Source organism: Nymphalis io, chromosome 14 (genome assembly GCF_905147045.1).
Source record: "Nymphalis io chromosome 14, ilAglIoxx1.1, whole genome shotgun sequence".
NCBI classification, from domain to species: Eukaryota; Metazoa; Arthropoda; class Insecta; order Lepidoptera; family Nymphalidae; genus Nymphalis; species Nymphalis io.
Genome location: NC_065901.1, coordinates 6487284 through 6512082, shown reverse-complemented (window position 1 = coordinate 6512082; position 24799 = coordinate 6487284). Strand labels below are relative to the sequence as shown.

The 24799-nt window shown below is 35.0% G+C and overlaps 1 protein-coding gene across 1 annotated transcript in view; it reads right to left on the bottom strand.

The window, feature by feature from the left end:
* Positions 1-599: 599 nt before the first annotated feature.
* LOC126773410 (hemicentin-2-like) overlaps positions 600-24799 on the bottom strand; it is an 82908-nt gene continuing 58708 nt past the window's right edge. Inside the window, exons 3-6 of the mRNA XM_050494354.1 lie at positions 4364-4574; positions 2345-2444; positions 1784-1953; positions 600-820 (exon numbers count right to left, since the gene is read on the bottom strand). Coding sequence (XP_050350311.1) covers positions 600-820; positions 1784-1953; positions 2345-2444; positions 4364-4574 — 702 coding nt within the window. The remainder of the gene's footprint in view (positions 821-1783; positions 1954-2344; positions 2445-4363; positions 4575-24799) is intronic.

Sequence of the window (24799 nt, the reverse complement as noted above, 5' to 3'; positions counted from 1 at the left end):
TAAATGGCAATTAAGAATACTAGTTGAGTAAAGCATATTTCCTCTATATTTCCATTTGATATGAAGTATCATTCGCCCATACATGATCTGACTTTTTTTACAAAAGCGGGATTTAATATTTAATTTATGTAGATGTAATGTGTTTAATTTATGTTTAAAAAACTACTGTAATAATTAAATAAACTGTTTTACACTTATTATAAGAGTTTACTGAGACTATTCTATTATTTATTCTAACGTTAATTGCTTATCTAAACGATACGTCAAGATTAGTTTTGTTGATATATCGTTAAATATTGCGATCCCTAAATTAAATATAATTAAATAAAATTAGATTAGAAAATTAAAGTTAACAAGTTCCTCATTGAAAATTTAAAACACGAAATATTTTTACAATTAAATAAAACAAAATAACAAAATTAATCTAGTCGTATTAGTTTTATAATAATTATTTTAAATTACAACATCAATCAGTATTTTCATATAATCTAAGTTAATCAGACGGTAAATATTATAGTAATTCGTTTTTTTCATAACTAAGTTAACTTTAAAACGTATAATGCATTTTATGCCTTTACAATTAGTTCTAAATTTGCAGGTCATCTGGATATAAGTCGAATGGATTGAAGTTTAATTCGAAAATTAAAGAAGAACGTGTACACTTTAACAAAAGTGTCTATAATATTGTCAAGTCTGTGATTTCTTAGAATAATTATAATTAAATATATAAGAATATTGGTTGGCGTGGTTTGGTAAGCGTTGCTTTGCATGGCAGCCGGTCGTTCGCCGTTCAGGACGTGTACAACCACGGACGCAGAATCTGTCAAAAAATTCATTGTATTATTTCGTTTACTTGTAAAATTATATTATATATTTTAACAGTGGTCTTTGTGAAGAACCGTCTTAGCGGATTTTAATCACTTGTCTTTAAAATCCCGTAAGGTATGTTTTGTTAGATTTGACTTATATTTCTATAAGTGTCACTCATACTATCAGGTAACTCAACCAGGCAGGTCAATCTGCCTAAATTTCTTATATAAATTTAAACTAAATATAATACTTGGTGTCCTAAATTTCTACTTTGTTCAAGGCGCTCTGAATAGTTACCGTCTCAACATATACGCCGAATAGTATTGCTATGTTTCAGTTTGAAGGGTAAATAAGCTAGCGCAATTACGGGCACAGGGGACACAACCTCTTAATTCCCAAGGTCGGTCAGTTCACAAGGTGCATTGATAATGTAAGGCATCGGCAGTGGAAGCCACTTACCATAAGGCTTAGTTGCTAACTTGTCGACCAATTTGAAAACAATAAATGTAGTTTTTATAAGTATGGTCTAAAACTTAAAACGTATATAATACTTAATTCGACAAACACTGATCGTAATCGTAGCTGTACGTTCGTACGTTCAAATATATGGTGATCCCTATTTAATGTGATGAAGTATAAGATTTCATTCCTTCATTTTACTTTATAAAACCTTAATTAAAATATCTGTCTCATCCTTTAAGAGGAGTGATATCTGAGTGGTTTAACCTCGAAATCTTGATGCAAATTTAAGTACTGAATTGTAATTTACGAGTATTTTGTCTTGCGGCGAAGAGAGATATTGAGGACGAATTTTAAGTAGAGTTGAATATTTCGTTTAGAATTTATGTATTAAGATTACTGTTAATGATATTTTAGATGCTTAATACTTCAGTTATGTAACTATATTAATTATTACTATAAAATGAATTAACAAAAAAATAAATAATGTGCTAATAAATTGAAAATTTGTTACCAGAACTACTTGGGGCGCATGTATAATTTCCTGAGTCTCTGGGTGACGCTCGTGCGATCAGAAGACGGCTTGTGCGAGTGCGCTGTTCTGTTTCCACGCTAATGCCGCCGCGTTGAGCGTAGTTTACGACATTAGCACCCCGATACCAGTATATAAAGCTGTTGATAGAACTGTTAATAAAGTATAACTACTTTGACAAAATTGAGAGAAAAACTATATAACTATAATATATAATCATGTAAATTTTAAAATTTTAAAAATGGAAGATCAGTGTAAACTCTTTTCATTACTATAACGTAACTATAATTATATAGTTTAATAAATATTAACGTAATAAAAATATAATTTTTATGAAATTCAAAACACTAATAATATTGCGTCTTAATATATATAAATTATACGAAAATAGTTTTATTATATCTTTCATTTCCGTTTTTTGTTTAATAAATAATTATTAAAATACACTTCTATCATCACTATGTTTATATTATTATAGTAAGTAATTACTTACTATAAGCTTACAATATGTTAAAATGTTCAAAATATTTTACAAACAAATACCTTGGTGGATCGGGTGCGTGCCTTGCAACGCATGTTAAATTAATATCAGATCCGGCGCGCACAAACAGCTCTGGTCCCGACAGGATCTCGGCCTTTGAAACTGCAACCAAAATCCAAAATAATGCTAATACCAAACCATATTGATAGAAATTGAATACCATCTGCATTTCTGTTCATTTCGCAGAATAAAATAAAGATATGAAGATCAGCTTATTTAGTAGTAATAGCAGCATATTTTATAGTAATCGATCGACAAAATTCAAGAAAATAAAGTTTAATTAGTATGGGTTGTCAATTAGATTGCTAGGCATACAATTTTCATTTGTGTTGTACAATACTTGCATGATTGGTAATATTTTTTTAAATTTTTTATACATAAATCCAGTTTAAAATTAAAAATAAAATATTGCATGTAAGCTACATTATATTTTCAAACGTTATAACTGATCAAAAACATAAAAGCATAATTTTATGTCGATAGGACGAAAAATCCTCTAATCTTTACATTTCTTTTATTTATACTTATAATGCAATAGGTTATTGATACAAAAAAATGAGTTTTATTTACAAATAGCCGAGGGCTATGTATCGGGATTTTTTATGAAACCCTTTCGTTTTATTTTTATAACAATAGAAAACTGTTGGAGCTTACTAGACTTTTCTTTCCGCGAAAAACCACATATTCATTTACGTAATATTTGACAGCCTCGTTGATCTAGTGACTAAATATAAGGCCGCAGACATGGAGGTCTTGGGTTCAAAGCCCACGTCGGGCCAATAAAAAGTTATTGGGTTTTTTCTGTCGAAAATTCTCAATAGCTGCCCGGAGACTGGAAGTTAGTAGTCTGTACACTCCCGTAATTTGAAAAGCACGTAAAGCTGTTGGTCCTGCACCTGAACTCTTTGCAGTCATGTCGGATTGCTGTCCCATCGGTTTATAAGAGTTAGGGAATAGAGAGTGCACCTGTGTTTGCGCAAACACTCGTGGACTATAATATATCCTGCGCAGTTGGCTAATCTCTCTTGAAATTGGCCACCGTGGCCGAATCGGTCGGAACCGGTCTGGAGGATTTTATTTTATTTGTTTCTTAAATCATTTTGCTGGTCTTAGTCGCACTATTAAGTAAATAATTTTTATACTTATTACACAATATAACATACTAATTTTTCAATAGTATGAAATTATTTACTTATTAAATGATATATGAGAAAGAAAAGTCACTAAAGTATTTTCGAATTCAATTAGTTATATTTGAAAATTCAAATATAACCAATTGAAATTAAAAAAGTACTTCACGTCGCTGTCTCAGGTAGCCTTCCTTTCTCTTGTCACAGGATACTGCGCAGTAGGAGCGGAAGGAAGATCTAATAAGCTCTCGCCATAGTCCATAGACTTAGTAGGTATATAACACTTTTGTTTTGCTTAATGGTAAAATTAATGTTATAAATTGATTATTTTTAAAACATACGTCAACATCTTTAGAATATTGCCGTTCTGTACTATGATTTCTGGTTAGCTAATCAATGTCAGAAACTTTGCGGCTCGACGCCGACTGTGTGTCTTTGGTGCGGCTGCAACGCCGTTTTAGTGTATGCACAGATTGGTGACGATACGACTGCAATGCCGTACACACAAAGATTAGCTTAAGTCCGTCTCTATGTTTAAAATTTAGATGAAGCATTTTTGTCTATTGTTCGTTGTTGTAAGTGTGAAGTAAAAGAACAAGTACTCCGATATATGTGAACTATATTTAATAACGATCTAAATTAGGATTACACGTGCGTTAGAGGCGAAGTTCGGATAGTGACTCTTGAGCGTGTTCGCGTGCAAGGAACAGTGTACAAACAAATCAAAAATGCTAACTTGCTGTAACAAATGAATGTATAGGTCGGCACACTTTGAATCGAGAAACAGCATGAATATACAACTTTAATTTTTCGTTTTTAATGATATTTGATTACTTTTTTAAATTAAATCTAGCATTATGGTGCTAATAATCAAATATTCTTAGTACATACCTACAACAGTTAGCCAGAAGGACAAGCTAATTTTTGGCTCCGTCGATACTTGGCACTCATAGGCACCAGAATCTCTTGGTTGCGCATGCGCTACTCTCAACGTCCATTCATCAGAACCGTCGGTGTGTAGTGCGGCGAATCGCGCGTCGCTACTGTATGTGTGCACACCCACAGTGAGGATGTGTAGATCACGTTTTCGTATCCAGGACACCTGTGAATTCGTTTGTATTCATTAATTTTTATTTCAATTAACAAGCATACTCACATAGGCAAGGGAGTATTATAACGCAGGCTTCCCACGTCTATTACCAAGACTCCTTGTAAGAAAAACCCTAGAAAATGTAAGCTATAAATAACATAAAATAATAACATTATATTATACTTATATTTTAATAAGAATTATATGAAAATACTTTATTTATTTCAATTAGATTTGAAATTTCATTTGAATTACAACTAAATGTTGCTAGCACTGTCGTTATTCATATAAGTACGCAATTGTCATAAATTGTACAATATATTGCTAAATAAAGGGAATTTAGTCAGCAAAAAGTCATTATACGATAAGCGAATTTAAAGATAAAAACACAAGGGTTTGAAACAATTGCCTCCAGGCTATTTTTTATATTGGATTTTTACGTTTCAAAGTTTATGTTAGGTTTCACTTTGACTATGTATGAGTATGTGTTATGTATCAAAATTTAATAAATGTATTTCAAAACATGCATTTAGGATTAAATATATTTAGATATTTTCACTTGTATAGTGGTTCCGTGAGTTTGCTATTATTATTGATGATGAACTGATCAAAAGTTTTTAAAAATATCTCTTCTTCTTCTTCTGCCTAGCGTTTTCCCGGCCTAGTAACGCCAGGGTCCGCTTTCTTGCATCTATGCCTCCACTTTGCCCGATCTAAAGCGTCCTCCTTAGTGAGATCGTGCTCTCTCATATCGTCCCTCATAACATCGAGCCAGCGCTTCTTAGGCCTGCCGCGGAATCTTTTTTTTTTTATCCTTACTATTTTAGCCCAATTTTAGTCCTATTTTATATAAAAACAACCTATAAAAGATAGATTCACAGCTAATGTATATCATTATTTCTTTATATAATCTTTACAAGAATTTCTGGTGGATATTGAAACAAAGAATGTTCAACGACAATAATTTTGAAGAGAAACGTTCAAAGGAATTTGTTACAGTATCATAAAAATAAATCTTCGCCCATTCGGATTACAGCATGTTTTGCCAAACGGATGTTTTAATTGCATTGTAGCATTTTATTGTTTACCCAATTACAGTGAACATTCGTAATTTATACTGTTTTATCGCTTATTTACTGTTCGTTCACATAGATCACGTTACATTCGGAATACAGGGATGGGTTAACTATTTTCGTTATATTAGTTGGATATAAGCATATTAAAAATACTTTAAATAGGAAAGAAAAAAGTATTTGTTTATAAGTTTGATTAATTTCATAAGTTTATACTTAATTATGTAAGTAAAATAATTTGTTTTTAATACACAGTTACTGCTATCTATTTTTTAATTATTTTAAATGTATATTTATTTATTTATACAACAATTGTTTATGCAACAAAAATGAGATATTCTTGAAATATTTATTATAAATTACTACAATCAACGTTATACTCGTAAGACTTCAGGATGACCTTCAAGCGATCATATATCAATTTATTTTTAAATTATGTTATTGAATGTATTAAATTCAATAAATGTTCCTACATATAACGTATATATTTTCGTTATTCCTAATCTGTTGTTTATTACGAATTTATTCAATGACACCAAATACTAACACTTGCAAGCGTACCATGATGACAGGAGTTTTCAAATCTTATCGTTTAACTTCAAAAGTAGTCAAACTTTAAATAGAAACTTTTTATCGAAGGCTACACTAAACAAACGAAAAAACAAACTAGTCAACGTATTCTCCATGACATACGCTTAAGTACAACTTGTACAAGTGACGTAACTTTATACCGCATTTCCTGGGATCTTTGGATTTCCTCGCTTCCTTCGAGGGGATCTTTCCTCTTGTGTGTACTTTAAACATTGTAGACATCACTTGGATTTTTTTTGCCATAAATTCAGTTTTTTGATTTTTTCATTCATTTTGTTTTAGGCTTATAAATAAATACTTACGGGGGGGGGTAGGGTTTAGTGCAAGCTTGTCTGGGTAGGCATCACTCACTAATTAGAAATTCTACCGCAAAACAGCAGTACTTGTTATTGTTGTATTCCAGTTTAAATAGTGAGTGAACTAGTGTCTTTACAGGCACAAGGGACATAACATCTTGGTTCCCAAGGTTAGCAGCGCATTAGCGATGAAAGCGATAGTTAATATATCGTGTATGGGCGTTGGTGACCACTTACCATTAGTTGGCCCATATGTTCGTTCGCCAATCTCTACTATAAAAAATACATTTAAGTTAATATCATGAAGAATTTAAAAAAAAGTTTGGACGAGCATACAACATCATAAGTCAAAATTAAACTAAGCAATTTTAAATGCAAACTTCATGCGACGCGAATACGAAATTCTAGGAGTTACATAACGTAGCTCTGCGACGAAGATCTACGTTCGTAGCATTGTAACGACAATTCATATACATCATATACGAGAAATAACTCTGTAACTAATATCAGCAAACTGTATAGACTTCAATACAGCACTTTTCAGTCTGACGGTTCTAAATGTAATTTCCAAATAAAAGACTGCCACCCTCCGACACGGGAAATTTTCCTCGGTGTAGCAGTTTCCTTTCAGCGGGCTTGAGAGCAGGCGTCAGAGCGAAACAATGTGGGGGCAGGCCCTCAATTAAATGCAGTGCTAGCCAAGCGCGCCAGACTGCAATGCCTGTGAGCGTTACATAAGGTGTATATAATTATCATAATACCCTAATAGACATGTATAGTGTTATACATATGGTTAAGGTTGTTTGTTTTAATATATGTTCCCAAGCAATATATAATATTTGCTACGCATTATATTTTGAAGCAAAATCGCAATATACCATTAATTTGTGATATTATATTACTAAGTTTTGCCCGCAACTTCCTATGCGTGGAATATAGAATCAAGTATATATTTTTTTTATTTTTGCAGAGACAGTCGAGACTTAAATACTAATAAAATTGTCTTGGGACGGGTAGGTTAACAGTGTTTATTTTTGTGCCACCTCTCAAAGGTTCTAGTAGTTCTTGTATTCTGTCTAGATGAACTTTGCCAAATTAACAACACATTTCTTTGGGTTCTCCATGCCAATTCAAGGCACGGAAATGCGCATATATTTCATTCATTGAGCCAAGATGGGTATATTGGTATACTTTATTATTGGGACATAATAAAACCCATTATTTTCTTTTTCTATCCACAACAACTCTTCGGGATCATATACCACCGAAGCTTCATCAACGCTAATAGAGAGTCTAAGAACGACATGGCGCATCTGGTCTTGTTCTATCTGTACCGTTCGGATCTCACTGGATTGTGTTTGCCAGATTTCTTATATATGACTCCTGTCTTTCTTCCAGGTAATGAGCAGTAATTTCCTGTCTATCACAGTAGCGACTGTGAGTAATCGATAAGTGCAAATCATACTACTCATCTGTCTCCTACAACCGTGATATTTAATGGCGTTTACGGTCAACAGACAAGCCCAAGTGTCTTCCCTCATGAGTTTCTAGAGAGCACGTGATTTCACATTGGGTACGATTAGCTGACAAAAGAAACACTCAGTCCTCAAAAAATTGAACAGAATGCGAGATTTCGTAGCGAATGTAATCAGCAGATAGACATGATTCCTTACGCATTTCTAGAGAACGTAATATTATTATAACATGAAATATTATGCTATAGAAAAATATCAACAGAAAAGTAACATCTTTGAGGTTATAATGCGAATGTCACCTTTATAAAAAATAATAATTATTATTATATTATGCTACTAGCTGTGCCCGCGGTTTCATCCGCATATAACTTACAGAAATCACTAAAAGCAGCTCATAATATTTCAGTATATAGGTTCAACATTTTTAGTTTCATTTTCGTAGGATATTAGTATTTATTGGTTTTTGCCGCACCCGGATCTACAGAGGGCAACATACAATTGGCCATTAGAAAAACAACATTCTCTTAAATCTTTTCCGACTTTCTTGAATGTCTTTCCCTGTGCTTTATTTATTGTGACTGCAAACGACACCTTCACAGGAAATTGGGTCCTTTTAAAACTAAAATATAAATTTAAATCTGATTGTTTTTAAATTAGTACTTATTATCAACTAACCAACTAAGTATAAATTTAACAAAGCCATGAAAATATATGTTATGCTACGACGAAACGGAATACCTACTAAAACCATAAATTTTAATTTACAGAGTTATATACAAGCCGAAAACAAATACTTATGTATGTATAAGTATTTTTAAACAACCTACTCAAGTACCTGTTTAAATATGTCAAAACTATAATATAAGTACTAAAAACTGTCTATGCTCTTATCTCGATATCTTTTATAAGGATTAATGTCATGTTTATAAAAACGACTTTGCAAGTAATGCATTATTCTAGAACAAATTTGATTATCATACGGAAGATTTTAGTGAGTCATACTTAAAAGATAGACGCGTGGGCGCATTAACCGACTATTCCAATTTTTCAACTTTGTTTTGTTCCTATAAACTTTCAATCGTCATCATTTTACCGACTACCATTTAAAGGTAGCTAAAGTTTTAGCTAATTCAACAGAACAGTTATTTTATAGCATTTTTATCGAATAAATGTTCGACGTGATACATTAAATTGACGTAACTTTATTATTTATGAACCGATTGAAATAAAACAAACACTAAATTTTAAGTGAAGTAAGCTTCCATACATTATAAAAATGCGCTTAGCTGTTCCTAAGATTAGCGTGTACAAATGCACAGACAAACAGATAAACAGACAAAAATTCTAACAATCATTGTTTTGGGTTCTATTGCGTTGATAAAGATACCCGATAATACTCTTACTCAAATATCTTCCATGTACAGACAGCGATCAGTTACAGAGTTATTATATGTACAAATAGGAAAAGCCACCTAGCAATAGATTCTTTATGTACATTCTTCTTTTTAATTGTAGCTTCTAATGTATGTGCGGCGTTAGGTTCCTCGAAATCTGTTCATTCAGCATTAAGTTTATTAAATAACGTGTGATCCAGGTCACACTAAACTTGAAACAATCAGAATAAAATATTTACCTGCGGTTTAACGCAGGTAGATTCTGGCATTTTAATGCCAGTTTAATTAGACCTTTAGCAATACATCGGTGAAAACCACATGCAGTAGTTTTTTGTGATGTGGATACAAACATTCAGCCAGACAGACGGACAAAAATTCTAAAAACTTTTTTTTGCCTTTCTTTTTGTTGCTCTAATAAAGAATAATAATATGGGGGATATTAGTTTCTTTTTCAGTATCTTTAATGTACAGACATCGGCCTGTTACAATTTTATTATAAGTATAGATACAAACATTTTGAGTTTATTTTGTATTATATGTTTAATTGTTGTTTATGTTTAATAATAATATGATATAGAGCATCCGGTTACTATAATTAAGAAAGCATTAGTTTTATTAACGAATGGTAGAATCGCCTACGGGGAATAATTTAAAGACGTACATAGCTTACGTTTTTTAAGTTTTGAAGTCATATTTGACATATAGAAAAGACCTTGAAAGAAAAAAATGATCGTATACTGATACATAATAACGATTTTTTATATAAGCATCTGAACGGGCCTCTACGCGTATGATTCGGTAAAACCAACCCGCAAGCAAAAGCCTTCCCATGGTTACCTTTAGGCAGGCGATCAGCCTTAAAGGTCTTTCAAATCCTTTCCATATTTTTATATTATATATTCACCTTACTATTACCTAGAAACAATATATTACATAAGAGTATATAATTATATTTTCATTAATTGATACATCTGTTTGGCTTAGGTGAAAAATGAAGCAAATATTAAATAATATTTCGGTATTCGTAAATGTTTTAATTTAAACAAACGATTTCATTAATGAGATCATTACTCGAAGATACTGTTTATGTAAATAATGGTTAGGGTTTTCGAAGAAAAATTACTAATTTTTAAACGTATTTTTCGTTGAAACAAAATTTTTTTTAAATATGCTTATTACTTGACTGTAAAATCCCTTATTAATTCTTATTAAAACTGCAAAAATAATGAAAAACAAAACTGGTAATCAATTAGTTTTTTTGTTAACTCCATCGGGCTAGTTTACTTTAGTGATAATTATAATAATAATAAATTAATTAAAATATATACAAATTAAATGAGGTTAACCATAGGAGTGGGGTGGTGGAATAAGTTCTAAAATTCTCTTTCAGAGGAGTTGAGGTCGTTGCTTAGCAATGGAGCAATTTTAGGCTATTACGTTTTTATATAGCGTTAATCTTTCGATTTTAACTATCAATTTCAAATACCAAGTTTATTACTTATATCGTGTAAAGTACTCATTTTTTGTCAATATGTTTTTCTATCACGAAAATTTCAGTACTCGTCCATAGTTAAGAAGTTAGCAATGTTAGGCTCCCGTGTCTTGGAAAATACTTCAAGCAGTTGGTCCTGCGCCAGATCTTTCCAGTCGTGTCGGATTACCGTTCATTCGCACTAAAACACAACACAGTGAATGTTTGTATAATAAAGAATAATATTTGATTGTAACAAGCCTTTAAATTAATTGGATCTAAATTTAAAATTATTCTGTTTACTTTTCACATTTGGTATATTGACGTCACAGCCACCCATTTTCTTATATGAATTTCGTTGACAACATTTTAGCAGATTCTAATAAAGCAAACGAACATACATATCAATTTTTAAACATGGAACATGCGTTATTTATATTTTTGTGGCTACCCAAGTTTCTCTGGGGTTCGATTTTTCGAAAGCTATCTTTTAAATTGACGTCTACAAACTATAAGAAACATACTACTTAACTTCGAGTTACTCGAAATTTTACCAGTTTAACTAGTTTGAAATACTTTTATGTTTTTATCTCACTGAAAGTATTTTTAAAGCTTAAATCCCAGTGGATCTATGTATACAATCTATCATAGCAACCATCCTAGTGTGAATAATTACAGCAGAATTATGATACCACTGCTATAAAGCTGCTTTACCGTTGATGTAACATTGACGTTTTAGCATTAGGTTCAACAATCCAACAATTTAATATTGTACATCTTTTTAATTTGCTTCTATTAAAATCTCTATACCTATGTAATAATCAGATAATATATAATAGAGAATAACATTATTATACATTATTTGTGTAAAATGTAATTATTTCACGACATTACATTACATTGCATTTTTAACGAGCTGTAATTTAATGTAGAAAATAATGGAAAAAATATTCAAACACACACGTTATATTTAACGATTGGTGTAATTGTAACACGCGGAGTTTCGTGTCATAACGGCGCGCCTTATTTATATTAAGAACGATAAAATAATACAAGTTGACACGGAAATTAAAACATTACGCGAAATTGTTTTAATTTTTCTTGTTTATATTTAACAATTGAAATATTGTTAAAGTGTTTAGCCGTTGTGAAATGCAATCTTCTACAGAAGATAAATTAAAAGTAAATAATAATAATATTAATTCGTTAATAATAATAATATTATAATAATAATAATAATAATAAAACAGAGGTATGTATGTATACGAGCGAAAATTGCAATTTAAAAACGAATGCCATACAAAATTATATATATTATTTGTTTAAAAAACACTATCAATAAAACTGTAATTATCGAGTGAGGATGCTTGTTAAAACTAGGTAATTATCTCACTGATGTATTATTTACTCGAATCCCTCTTGTCGTTGTGTGTGTGCTGTATTTTTGTGTGAGTTTATGATTCAATTGATAACTCACCAATTATTCCTAACTATCATTATTTATTTTTGTCATATTAGTTAAGGGTGCTGGCAAGTGAGCAAACTGTTGAATAAACCATCCATTACATCGCCAATGCGCCACCAACATTGGGAACTACTAAGTATTGCTGATTGAAATAAACAATTTCTGTGTTTGAATTTAACTTAAGTAATAATCTACAAAAAAAGTTGATGAGATATAAACATTTGTTAATGTACTAAGCTCTTTCAGATGTCAATATTAAATGCACTTCAGTTGAAATTCAATTTAAACTCGAAAATCAATTAACATGTGGTTTTCTCTCAGAGCTTGTATGTAATATACTCAACGTTATAGGTACAGTAGAATGAAAGCTTTGTTGAAACTAGGTCTGTAGCTTCCAACGTAGCTGTATTCATCTGCCCGGTAGATAGAAACCAGACATCCAGTAACATACTTTTGTTACTTATAAAACTTTAGCTAAGTGGTTTTGAACAACGCTTATGAAGTAAACATTTTTATCAGTAGATTTTTTAAGCTTAAATGCTTTTTATTCTAATAATAATGTATTATTATTCTTTCATTAAAAATAAAACTAATTAACCAATAAGATAAAATAAAAAACCTCTTGTAATGTTTATTGATTTTTTTAATTTATTTATTCTTCAACAATGTCATTCTCTTATATAACAAAACTAATACATTTTATCAAAGAGCGGTTAGATGTCGTCACGTCTTTTTTTCTCTCTTGCAATTATGCAAATGTCTGACTGACTTACTGACAATGCTCAACCTCATCTAAAATACATAAGAGATCAAAGTTTATATAATATTTCAAAAGGAAATAAATAAAAATTATGTGTTGAAATAAATTGTTTTGAAACTAGATTATTATATTTTGTAATTAAATATAGTAGTATACTAATTACACAAAATTTGTTAATTTATCGTATTTTGTAAATATATATAGTTTGCGAATATGTTCCATGTCAGAAGGCGATTTTTATGTTGTGACATATGGTATATTCGTATATATTTAGATTTGTTTTACTTTCGCTTGGTTATGAGTATATCCAAAGAAGTATAGCTGCTATGTATATTGAGTGTAGTAAATTAAAGTATCTTTAAGCTACTCTTGACGAAAGAGTATCTTATTCACTATGCAGCTACAATGCGGGTCGGTAGATCTTTGCCTTCCAATCCAGATACAACTATGTATTAATGTGTTTATATGTCGAGCTTTGCGATCAAGAAGAATACATTTTGGTAACTAGGACGTATGGCATGTATCAGATGAAATTTTGTGATATGTAGGCGCTAAAAAGTGGGCTATCTAAGATGGGATATCTAAGAATAAGCTTTATATTATGAGGAAATATGGCCTCAGCCCAGCGTGACATTGCCGTTATTTTTATACAAAATGTTTGTTATTTAATTTCCTCATGTCTTTCCATGCTATCTAAGAATGTAATTAATAATTATTTTCACAATGAAAATACAGTTACTTACTTTTTATCAGTAATTAAAAGACATATTACTCTTTTGGTTAAAAGCGGAAAGGTATGCTATGGTAGTTTAATTATAGACTAAAATATAAAATATCGTAAATAATTCAGATAGTAAATAGCCAAAAAAACAGCAATATGTATGAAAGTCAGAGCGAATTTCCCCTGAGATAAATTATAAGATCGAAAGTAATCGTACCTGGAGTAACTTTTTTATTTGATCACAGCATACTTTTCTCCGCGTGTTTTAAACGTATTCTTTTTTTCGACTTTCGAAGTCGATAGTATTTTTTCGAACAATATTTATGAAATATTATATATAAATTTAAATATATATGGTATATTCGAACTGCCAACGATGACAATGGTTGGCTGTACGCTGATATTGTTTTTCCTCACGTTGTTCACCTTTGTTAACACTTTTATTGCGTTAATACTGGACACCAATCCAATTTAATTTTTATTTTATTGTATTTATATATGAAACACCAACATTTATTTTAAATTAACTCAACTTTGTCCTTAAAGTCTCCTTTTATTCTACCTAATGGTAGTGCCCATATTTGGTATTTCTTCGACACTATTAACGGTTTTATTTACCGTGCTTTACATTGATAAAATTCATATTTTACCGTTCTATGCTAACACGTCGTCGTCGTCACGTCTTTTTTCTCTCATGCAATTATTCAAATGCCTGACTGACTTATTGACAATGCTTAACCAAATCTAAAATACATTAGAACTCAAAGTTTATATTATATTGTAATTTAGAGGCGCACCAACCAATAACTATAGAAATTTTAACTTTAAGGAGATAATTAAATATTGCGGCCCTCATTTATTTTCAAATTGAAGGATGTAATAAATTAATGTAACATTTGAAAAAACTTTATCATACCTTGATTATATGAAGATTAGCGAATCGAAAGAATGAAATATTGTTCGAAAAAATACTATCGACTTCGAAGGTCGAAAAAAAGAATACGTTTAAAACACGCGGAGAAAAGTATGCTGTGATCAAATCAAAAAAGTTACTCCAGGTACGATTACTTTCGATCTTATAATTTATCTCAGGGGAAATTCGCTCTGACTTTCATACATATTGCTGTTTTTTTGGCTATTTACTATCTGAATTATTTACGATTCAATCATTAAAGCAATCCATCCACTCGAAAATTGTCGAATTTTTTTTAATAGTCTGAATATTTATATATATTTTAGAATCAATGGTTTTAATTATTGCACTATAAAGTTGTCTGGTAAAATATTAGGTTGTTAATTTATAATATTAAACCTATATAACAATGTGCCTCTGAGCAAGTGGTTTCAAAGCTAACAACGAGAAGAAAACTAAAGCTGTGTTCTCAATAACTGTCCATTCTCATCTCTTGTAAATAGAACAACACATTATTGACTAGAAGAAATGGTCATGCAATATTTTTATAAAATAAAATAAACAAATCGCCACAGCTTTGGTTGGCTTTGTTCCAAATGTACTATTCTGCAAGCCTCGACCCAATTCTCTATACTTTATTCCAGCCAGGCGAACGCTCACGCGACATTTCCTATAGCACTTACTGGAAATCAAATCCCACACACGGACTGTAACAAACGGTCGAAAAGTCACGTTCTATAAATTGACGGTAACTAATAGAATTTTTCTGTTTCATTACGCCCATTATATATATGAATTACTATTCTAAATTATATCAAATAAACGTTACTTAAACATAGCATTGAAAAGCTATAACAATCTTATACTTTATTGACGAGAGTTACGACTTTAATAAGAACAATTTTACCTGACGTGATCGGGAAAATCTTTCTTATTCTTCTAAGTGTAGGTGTATTTCTTTTTTCGCGATATTTGACTAAATATAAGAAAGACATCTCGAAGAGAAAGTAAAAAAGTGAAGGCTATTGGAGGTGGAGACGAAAATGGATCCGTGAATTTGTTGAAATAATAATTTCTCGGGACAATTTGAGGAGTTTGCAAAAGAAATTTTTGTTATATTCGCGGGCATTCGATCTAGTCTGGGGATTACGAAAGTTTATTCATTTAAAAAAATGTGACCTGTAATTTTTTTTTTTTTTTTTATATTCGCCGGGAGGGCAAATGACTCTACTCCACCTGTTGGTAAGTGGTAGTAGAGTCCAATTTGCTTGCCGATTCGCGGTCTCCACTCTAGGACTCGTCTGCTCCAACGGCCATCGGTCCTACGACATACGTGACCAGCCCACTGCCACTTCAGCCTGCTAATTTTGCAAGCTATGTCGGTGACTCCGATTCTTTTCCGGATAATCTCATTTCTGATCTTATCCTTCAAATTTAATAATGCTCTATTTTTATCTTTTATGCAAATATTATTTCAATCAATCAACAGCCAATCCTTGTCCACTGCTGAACATAGGCCTCTCCCAAGGTGCGCCAAAGCTCCCTGTCCTCCGCCTTCCGCATCCAGTTGGTGCCCGCCACCTTCTTAAGGTCGTCGGTCCACCTGGCTGGAGGGCGCCCTACGCTGCGCTTGCCGATTCGCGGTCTCCACTCTAGGACTCGTCTGCTCCAACGGCCATCGGTCCTACGACATACGTGACCAGCCCACTGCCACTTCAGCCTGCTAATTTTGCAAGCTATGTCTGTGACTCCGGTTCTTTTCCGGATAATCTCATTTCTGATCTTATCCTTCAAAGATACTCCGAGCATAGCTCGCTCCATAGCACGCTGAGCGACTATGAATTTGTGGACTAGTCCCGCAGTTAGTGTCCACGTTTCGGCACCGTATGTCATGGCAGGTAAGACGCATTGGTTGAAGACTTTCGTCTTCAAACATTGCGGTATAGACGACTTGAGGACTTGACGAAGGTTGCCAAATGCTGCCCATCCCAAGCGAATTCTTCGATCGGCTTCCTTCTCGAAGTTGTAAAATATTATTTGGTAGATTCTAATGATGAATTCTTAGAAAGTAACTATTTTATTATTTTATATGGTTATTGTCATGTTTAGCTAAATTTTACATTTATGTTTTATTCCTACATTCCTAGCTCTTTGGATTAGACAGATATTTAAAACTGGTCCCCAAAAATGTCATAAATATGGATGTTCTTATTAAAGATCATTGTTAATGTTTCTAGTACTTTTTTATTTTTTATGTGTAAATCTAGTTGTAAGTATATATAATAAAATGTTGTTTGTTAAGCACATTATATTTTCAAGACCTGTGTCTAATCATATAAATATAATATAAAAAATCCAAGAAATTTACATTTTTCTGATTTGGGATCGTAATGCTGGATAATTTATTATATTTACTAATAATGTATGTGTCATTAGCGATTTCTTGTTAGCTCTTTGGTTTCACTTAGATTTCAAACATATAATTTAACTATTTGTTTCATAAAACAGTCGCTGTGGTGATGTTGAGACAAGAGTATTATGGAAAAAAATCAGACAGCGCTTTATATTCATATCATATTGCTTAGAATAATTTATAAAATATGAAAAATTCAAAAAAAATAAATAAAAATTAAATACAACGCTACGTGAAATTGAAAATTTTGCTGTCCATAGGCGGGCTCTTAATATTATCGATCACGAAATATATTGTGGTGTTCAACAAACTATATTAAATATTATGACATAATAACATAATTAATTAATTTAATTAATTGTTTGACCATTCGAACCAAGTATATTTGTTTTAAAAATATATTATTATTATTTTTTATTTTCTTATTTAATATAATCCATATTGTTGTAAATTAAGCTCAAAAAACATAATCGTAAGCAGAACGTGTGATCGCATATAAAGCAACTTTTGATTTCTTATAAATAAATATTTATTTCATCTCATTTTATTTCCGAAACTATATGTGAGTTTTCGTAATCGTTAAAACAAAATAGAAATGTACTCCATTGGCCAAATCGGCATACAAAATTCCAAATTCGATGGGATTCGAGAGTTTAGAAGTGGGTGTAAATTGAATTACAGGATTCCGGTTCATATGCAATATGTAGTATTCAATTTGATAAAAGCGTGCTAACAAGCAGTAGTTAACATTGCAATATTTTTTTATTAAAAGTACTATAACATTTAAAAAAAACTACACATAATATCTAGTTAATTAATTCCTCATTTATCATCTATAAGCAGCTTTGTCTTCTTTGTCTATGAAATACTAATTAGATTAGAATGATTTATATTTGAGGTTTATATACTAATATAATTAACAAATGCCTAAATATATATAGGTTACATAAAAAAAACTAATTACATGATTTACAACGATACATTAAACAACGATTGCCTTTGTTGTGAACGAGTCTTTATGACAACAATGTATAACCAATGTATAAGGTCGTATGATAAGCAACAAATAGAGACTTTGCCGCCTTTACTCGATTTTTACGGTGGCTGTGTATGAAAGTTATGACTGTGTTTGCGGCCAACTTTTATACCGAATTGTTTTTAGTGTCATTGTTTTTGTTTCCTGTACATTCAGCATTTGAAATATATTTTTATTTGTCTTAGCTTTAAAATGGTGAAGTTAATTTCAGCATTTTGCTATTAAAACAATAGTTTGTGTTATAGACGAAGTTTGTTTATTTAGACTTTCAGTCGATTGTTGGCAAGAATATACGCAGTTTTTGTATTTTAAATAAATGTTGTTTCTCAATGTCGGCGCTAACAGAAAATATATTATTTCATTACAAAAACATGTTTGATTTAACTTGAATTGTTGATTTATCATTCACTCGGGTCAACTTTCTAATTTGAATATATTATATTTTACTGGTGGTAGAGCTTTGTACAAGCTCGTCTGGGTAGGTACCACCCAATCATCAGATATTCTACCGCAAAACAGTACTTGGTATTGTTGTGTTCCGGTTTGAAGGATGAGTGAACCAGTGTAATTACAGGCACAAAGGACATCTTAGTTCCCGTGGTTGGTGGCGCATTGGTGATGTAAGCGATGATTAACATTTCTTACAATGCCAATGTCTATGGGCGTTCATGACTACTTACCATCAGGTGGTCAAAAGCTCGTCCGCCTTCCTATTCTATAAAAAAAAATCAATGATGAGTTTAAAGATGCTTACATATATGTTTGCTAACTACCTGTCATTGAATTAGCTTATACACTCTATTCTCTTTCTATTCACTTTACGCATCAAATTACCATAGATATCATAGATATATATGTCTATCTATAAGTTGAAATTAATCCATAGGCAAATATTAAAATAAAACAATTATTGCAGTGCTTATTAGTAAGATTAAAAATATGTTGAAAATAAAAAAAAACTGCGTTTATTACTTTACATTATTTTTCTTGTATTTTTAAATAATATAACAATTAACTTTGAAAACAGAATAACTTACCAATACAATTGTTGAAAACCTTAACTTATATAAAAAAAATCTTTATAATGTAATTTAACATTTTAAATAAACATTTTCCAGAATCTAAGATATCCACAAAAAAAATAATATTCTGACTTTTTTCGTTCTTCAACAGTCGTTGAAATGTACAGTACAGAAAAAGTATTAGATATTTCTCTTTTGATCTCGTAGCTTAAGCTGCTAAAGACCAGGTTTAGCAATAGTGCATCTATCCGTGCAGTGACGGAGAAAGAATACATTTCACTGCCCCTCTCTTTCCCATGGGTGTCGTAAGAGGCGACTAAGGGATATCTGAGCGACCATCTGCTCATCTGGTGGTAGGATGCTAATATCCGCCTGGCTTGTTACCACCGTACGCATGGTGAAAAACTCGTGAAGTGGCTTGCAGCCGCGTTTCGAGGTCAGCCAGCGTACAGCCAGTGCCCGAGCGAGTATCGCCGCGATGGGTGTTGGTCCGGTGGAGACTGTATTGACCTGCCGGACAGGGAGACCTGAAGAAACGGCTGTTCCGCTGGCCGCCCGTGGCATAGTACAGGGGCCCGAGCGTGCCTAACCAGCTTGCGAGGCTGCCCCACCAGGCCACGCATAATCTCGGGGTGGATCGTCGTGCCGGTTGGTGACCGGAAGGTGGGGTCCCGGCGGCCATTTCCGGGGGGGTTCGGGGGCCCTTCCGTCCGGCAGATCAGTATATTTTCCTTTTTGGCAAACATTTGGGAAAACACGCCTCCATACTTTGCCCATCCCTATCGTGGCAATACGTCGCTCGCTTCACGTCTCTTCCTTATTTTTCCAAATGGTAGCGCAAATAAGAAATAACGGTCGTTCAGCGGTGCACGCCCCCACCATACCCACGCTGTTTGAGGTCGAGTTCTCTAACATCCGAGGACTCCACGCTAACCTCAACGCTGTCCACCACCATCTCGAGACAGCATGGCCAGCAATGTTGTTTCTCACGGAGACACCAATACTCCGCCCTGCCGACACCAGCTACCTTAACTATCCCGGCTACATCCTTGAAGAATCTTTTAAAGCGAAAGCCGGAGTATGCTTGTTCGTCAGGGCGGATGTTTGTTGTCACCGATTGCGCTGCTTGGAGGACCCCTCCTTCTCCATGTTGGTGGTACGTGTGGACCTGGTTCGTCAGAGTCGAGTCTACGTGTGCCTCTACAGATCCCACAATGGTGACTTGGAGACAAGCCGATTATTTGACCATCTTCGTCGGGTGGCAGATGCTGCGCAAGAGCAGTTTCCTAACGCGGAATTGGTGTTTTTGGGGGATTTTAATGCTCACCATGAATCATAGTTGAAATCCCTCAAAACTGACCATGCTGGAAGAACTGCTCATGCTTTTGCTCTCACACACGACTTGAACCAACTGGTTGATCAGCCCACTAGGATCCCAGACATTGATGGGCAAGCGCCTTCTCTACTGGATCTTCTGCTGACTTCTCACCCGGTGGAATATCAGGTTGTGGTTCAAGCTCCACTTGGTTCTTCGGATCACGGCCTTATATCTACCAAAGTGCCACAGGCCAAGCTGCCGCCATCAGCGGTATGCAAACGTCGCGTTTGGCACTATAAGTCGGCAGATTGGGACGGTATGCGCGATTACTATGCGTCAGTCCCTTGGAAGGAACGTTGCTTCAGTGGGAATGACCCGACAGCTAGTACCGCTGCTGTTGCTGATGAGATCATGTTAGGAATGGAATACTACATTCCTTGCTCAGATCTCATCAATAGGGGTACGCGTAACCGTTGGTTCACTCGTGAATGTGCCGACGCTCTGTCATCTAAGCAGGCGGCATATCGCGCGTGGATCAACGGCTGCATTAGCGGGGCATCTAACATTGACTCACTGAAAGCAAACTACAATAAAAATTCCAAGTCCTGTAGGAAGGCATACACGAGAGCGGATGCACAGCGCATTGTACAGATTGGTCATGACCTTATTTCGCATCCTAGGGGCTCCCGTAGCTTCTGGCGTCTGACCAAGTCTGTGCAAAACAATTTCTGCCAACCTTCGCTGCCACCGCTCAGAAATCCGGACGGATCGCTAGCTCACAGTCCACAGGAGAAAGCCGACCTCCTGGCTAAACTCTTTGCTGACAACTCTGTGATCGATGATTGTAGTGCGCAGCCACCAACAATACCTTCATGTGGCCACACGATGCCTGACATCAAAATCAGGCAACGCGATGTGCGTGCGGAGCTGCAATCACTCGATATATGGAAAGCTAGCGGTACCGATGGAATACCAGCCATTGTGCTGAAGAAGTGCGCGGCGGAGCTGTCTCCTGTGTTAACGCGCCTGTTCCAACTTTCTCTCTCTTCGGGATGTGTGCCGGAGGCTTGGAGAAGTTCTAATGTGCAAGCGGTTCCCAAAAAAGGGGATCGGTCTGACCCGGCAAATTATCGACCAATAGCTATCACCTCAGTACTTTGTAAGGTGATGGAACGGATTTTAAACAACCAACTGATCCATTACCTAGAAGATCACTGTCTAATTAATGATCGTCAGTACGGGTTTCGACCAAAACGGTCCACAGGTGATCTTCTAGCGTACGTAACGCACCTCTGGGGTGAAGCTATCGACAAGCATGGAGAATCGTTGGCTGTCAGCCTCGATATCTCCAAGGCTTTCGACATGGTCTGGCACAGAAGTCTTCTCTCCAAGCTACCGGCATATGATCTGCCTGCTCAGCTATGCACCTGGATTGCCAGCTTCCTACACAAGCGTAGCCTTCGTGTTTTAGTAGATGGTTGCGCTTCACAATTCTATGTAGTGAATGCTGGGGTCCCTCAGGGATCTGTGCTATCTCCCACACACTTTCTTTTGCATATCAATGATATGCTCTCTCTTGGGAACATACATTGCTATGCAGATGATAGTACAGTGCATGGTGGATACCACGGACGCGCAGTGGCTGGGCGGGCGGAAACTGAGGAGAGGCGGGAGAATCTTGTCATTGAACTCGATTGGACATTAGAGCTCATCGCCAAATGGGGTTCTGATAATCTTGTTGAGTTTAATGCCAAGAAAACACAGGTGTGCGCTCTCACAGCGAAAAAGTCACCATTTTACCCTCATCCCTCCCTCTGTGGCACACCGCTGATGATACAAAGCAAAATCGCCATGCTGGGGATGGACGTTCGCTGCGACCTTAGTCCAAGGGATTACATCGAGGCTGTTATAAAAACAGCTTCACGGAAACTCGGAGTTCTGAACAAGGTGCGGCGCTTTTTCACGCCACAACAACTGTGCCTGTTATACAAAACACAGGTACGGTCTTGCGTTGAATATTGCTCGCACTTTTGGGATGGCTCCGCTAAGTACCTAATAGAGGCCTTGGACCGGTTGCAGCGACGTGCAGTACGCATTATTGGCGACGTAAAGGTCACAAACACCCTTGAACCTTTACAATTGCGTCGCGAGATAGCAGCACTGAGCACTTTCTATCGTCTGTATCACGGCGAGTGCTCTGAGGAATTATTCTCTCTAATTCCTGCTTCCCCCTTCCTTCTTAAGTCCACGCGAGCTGGTTCTCGATGTCACCGCCTAACTGTGACATCAATTCCATCGCGCACAAAGAAATTTGGCAACTCCTTTCTTTGCCGCACTACCAAAGAATGGAATTCCTTACCAGCTCACGTGTTCCCCTCCTCTTACAACCCGGGTTCCTTCAAACGAGGCGTGAAGAGGCATCTTGCGGGCCGGCAAGGCGGGGACGGCTAGTACAGAACATTCTTCCCGACTGTACTGTCCGTCGTCGCGTTTGGACTCTACTACCACTTACCATCAGGTGGAGTAGAGTCATTTGCCATCCCGGGGCATATAAAAAAAAAAAATAGTATATTTATTCTATAATAAATAATAAATAGTATATTTATTCTGTGTCTATATGTAAAAAAGAAACTTGGAAAGCAAATTATTTCACTCCACCTGATGGTAAGTGGTAGTGGAGTCCAAACGCGACTATGGCCAGTACAGTTGGGAAGAATGTTCTGCACTAGCCGCCCCAGCCTCGCTGGCCCACAAGATGTCTCTTCACCCCTCGTTTGAAGGAACCCGGATTGTAAGAGGAGGGGAACACGTGTGCTGGTATAGAATTCCATTCCACGCGTAGACTTGTGAAGGAAAGGGGAAGCAGGAATCAGGTAAAATAATTCCTCAGAGCACTCGCCGTGATACATTTGATAGAAAGCGCTTAGCGCTGCCGTCTCTAGATGCAATTGTAAAGGCTCGAGAGTGTTTGCGATTTTTACGTCGCCATGATGCGAATCGCACGTCATTGCAACCGATCTGAGGGCTCCAGTAGGTAATAAGCGGAGCCATTCCAAAGATGCTAGCAATATTCAACGTAAGACCGCATCGTCGTTTTGTATAACAGGAGCAATTGTTGTAGTGTGAAAAAAGCCGCATTTTGATCAGAACCCCGAGTTTCCGTAAGGCTGTGTTGTTAACAGCCTCAATAAAAGCGCACTACTGTGTTTTCTTGGTGTTGAACTCAACAATATTATCAGAAACCCATTTGGCAATGAGTTGTAACGTCTCATTGAGCTCAACAACAAGATCCCTCCGTCTCTCCTCAACTTCCAAGAAAGAGTGCGGGGAATACCATAGATCCCTGGGGGACCCCAGCATTCACTACATAAAATTGTGAAGCGCAACCATCAACTAAAACACGAAGGCTTGTGTAGGAAGTTGGCAATCCAGTTGCAAAGCTGAGCAGGCAGACCATTTGGAGAGAAGAATTTTGTGACTAAACTCTGTCAAAAGCCTAGGAGTAATCGAGGCTGACAGTCAACGATGCAAGTCAACACGCTTGTCGATAGCTCACCCCAGAGGTACGTTACGTACGCTAGAAGATCCTCTGTGAACCGTTTTAGTTCAAACCCTAAAAACTGACAATCATTAATAAGACTGTGATCTTCTAGGTAATGGATCAGTTGGTTGTTTAAGATCCGTTCCATCATCTTACAAAGTACTGCAGTGATAGCTATTGATCGATGGTTTCAATCAAGTGATTGCAGCTCTGCCCGCACATCACGCTGCCAGATTTTAATGTCAGTCATTGTGTGACCACACGGAGGTATTGTTTGTTGTAGTACACTATAACCATCAATCACAGAGTTTTGCCAGAAGATTGGCTTTCTCCTGCGGACTGTAAGCTAGTGATCCTATAGAAATTGTTTTGCACAGACATGGTCAGACGCCAAAAGCTATGACACACACACACACACACACATATGACACAGCATCAGCAAATTCGCGAGAGAGCTTACTGATGAGATCTGAGTAAGGAATGTAGTATATACCATCCCCAACAGAATCTCATCAACAACAGCAGCGACGCTAGCAGTCGGGTCATTCCCACTGAAGCAACGTTCCTTCCAAAGGACTGACGCATAGTAATCTCGTAGTAGTTTTGTTATGGTATTGCTTTCTGACACGTAGTTCTTTCATTCCCTTTATAATATAACATAATTTATCATCAGAACTGACGACATCATTTAATTTTGGTCAAAATCTATCTGGATCAAACAATATATTTTTTTTTTTTATAGAATAGG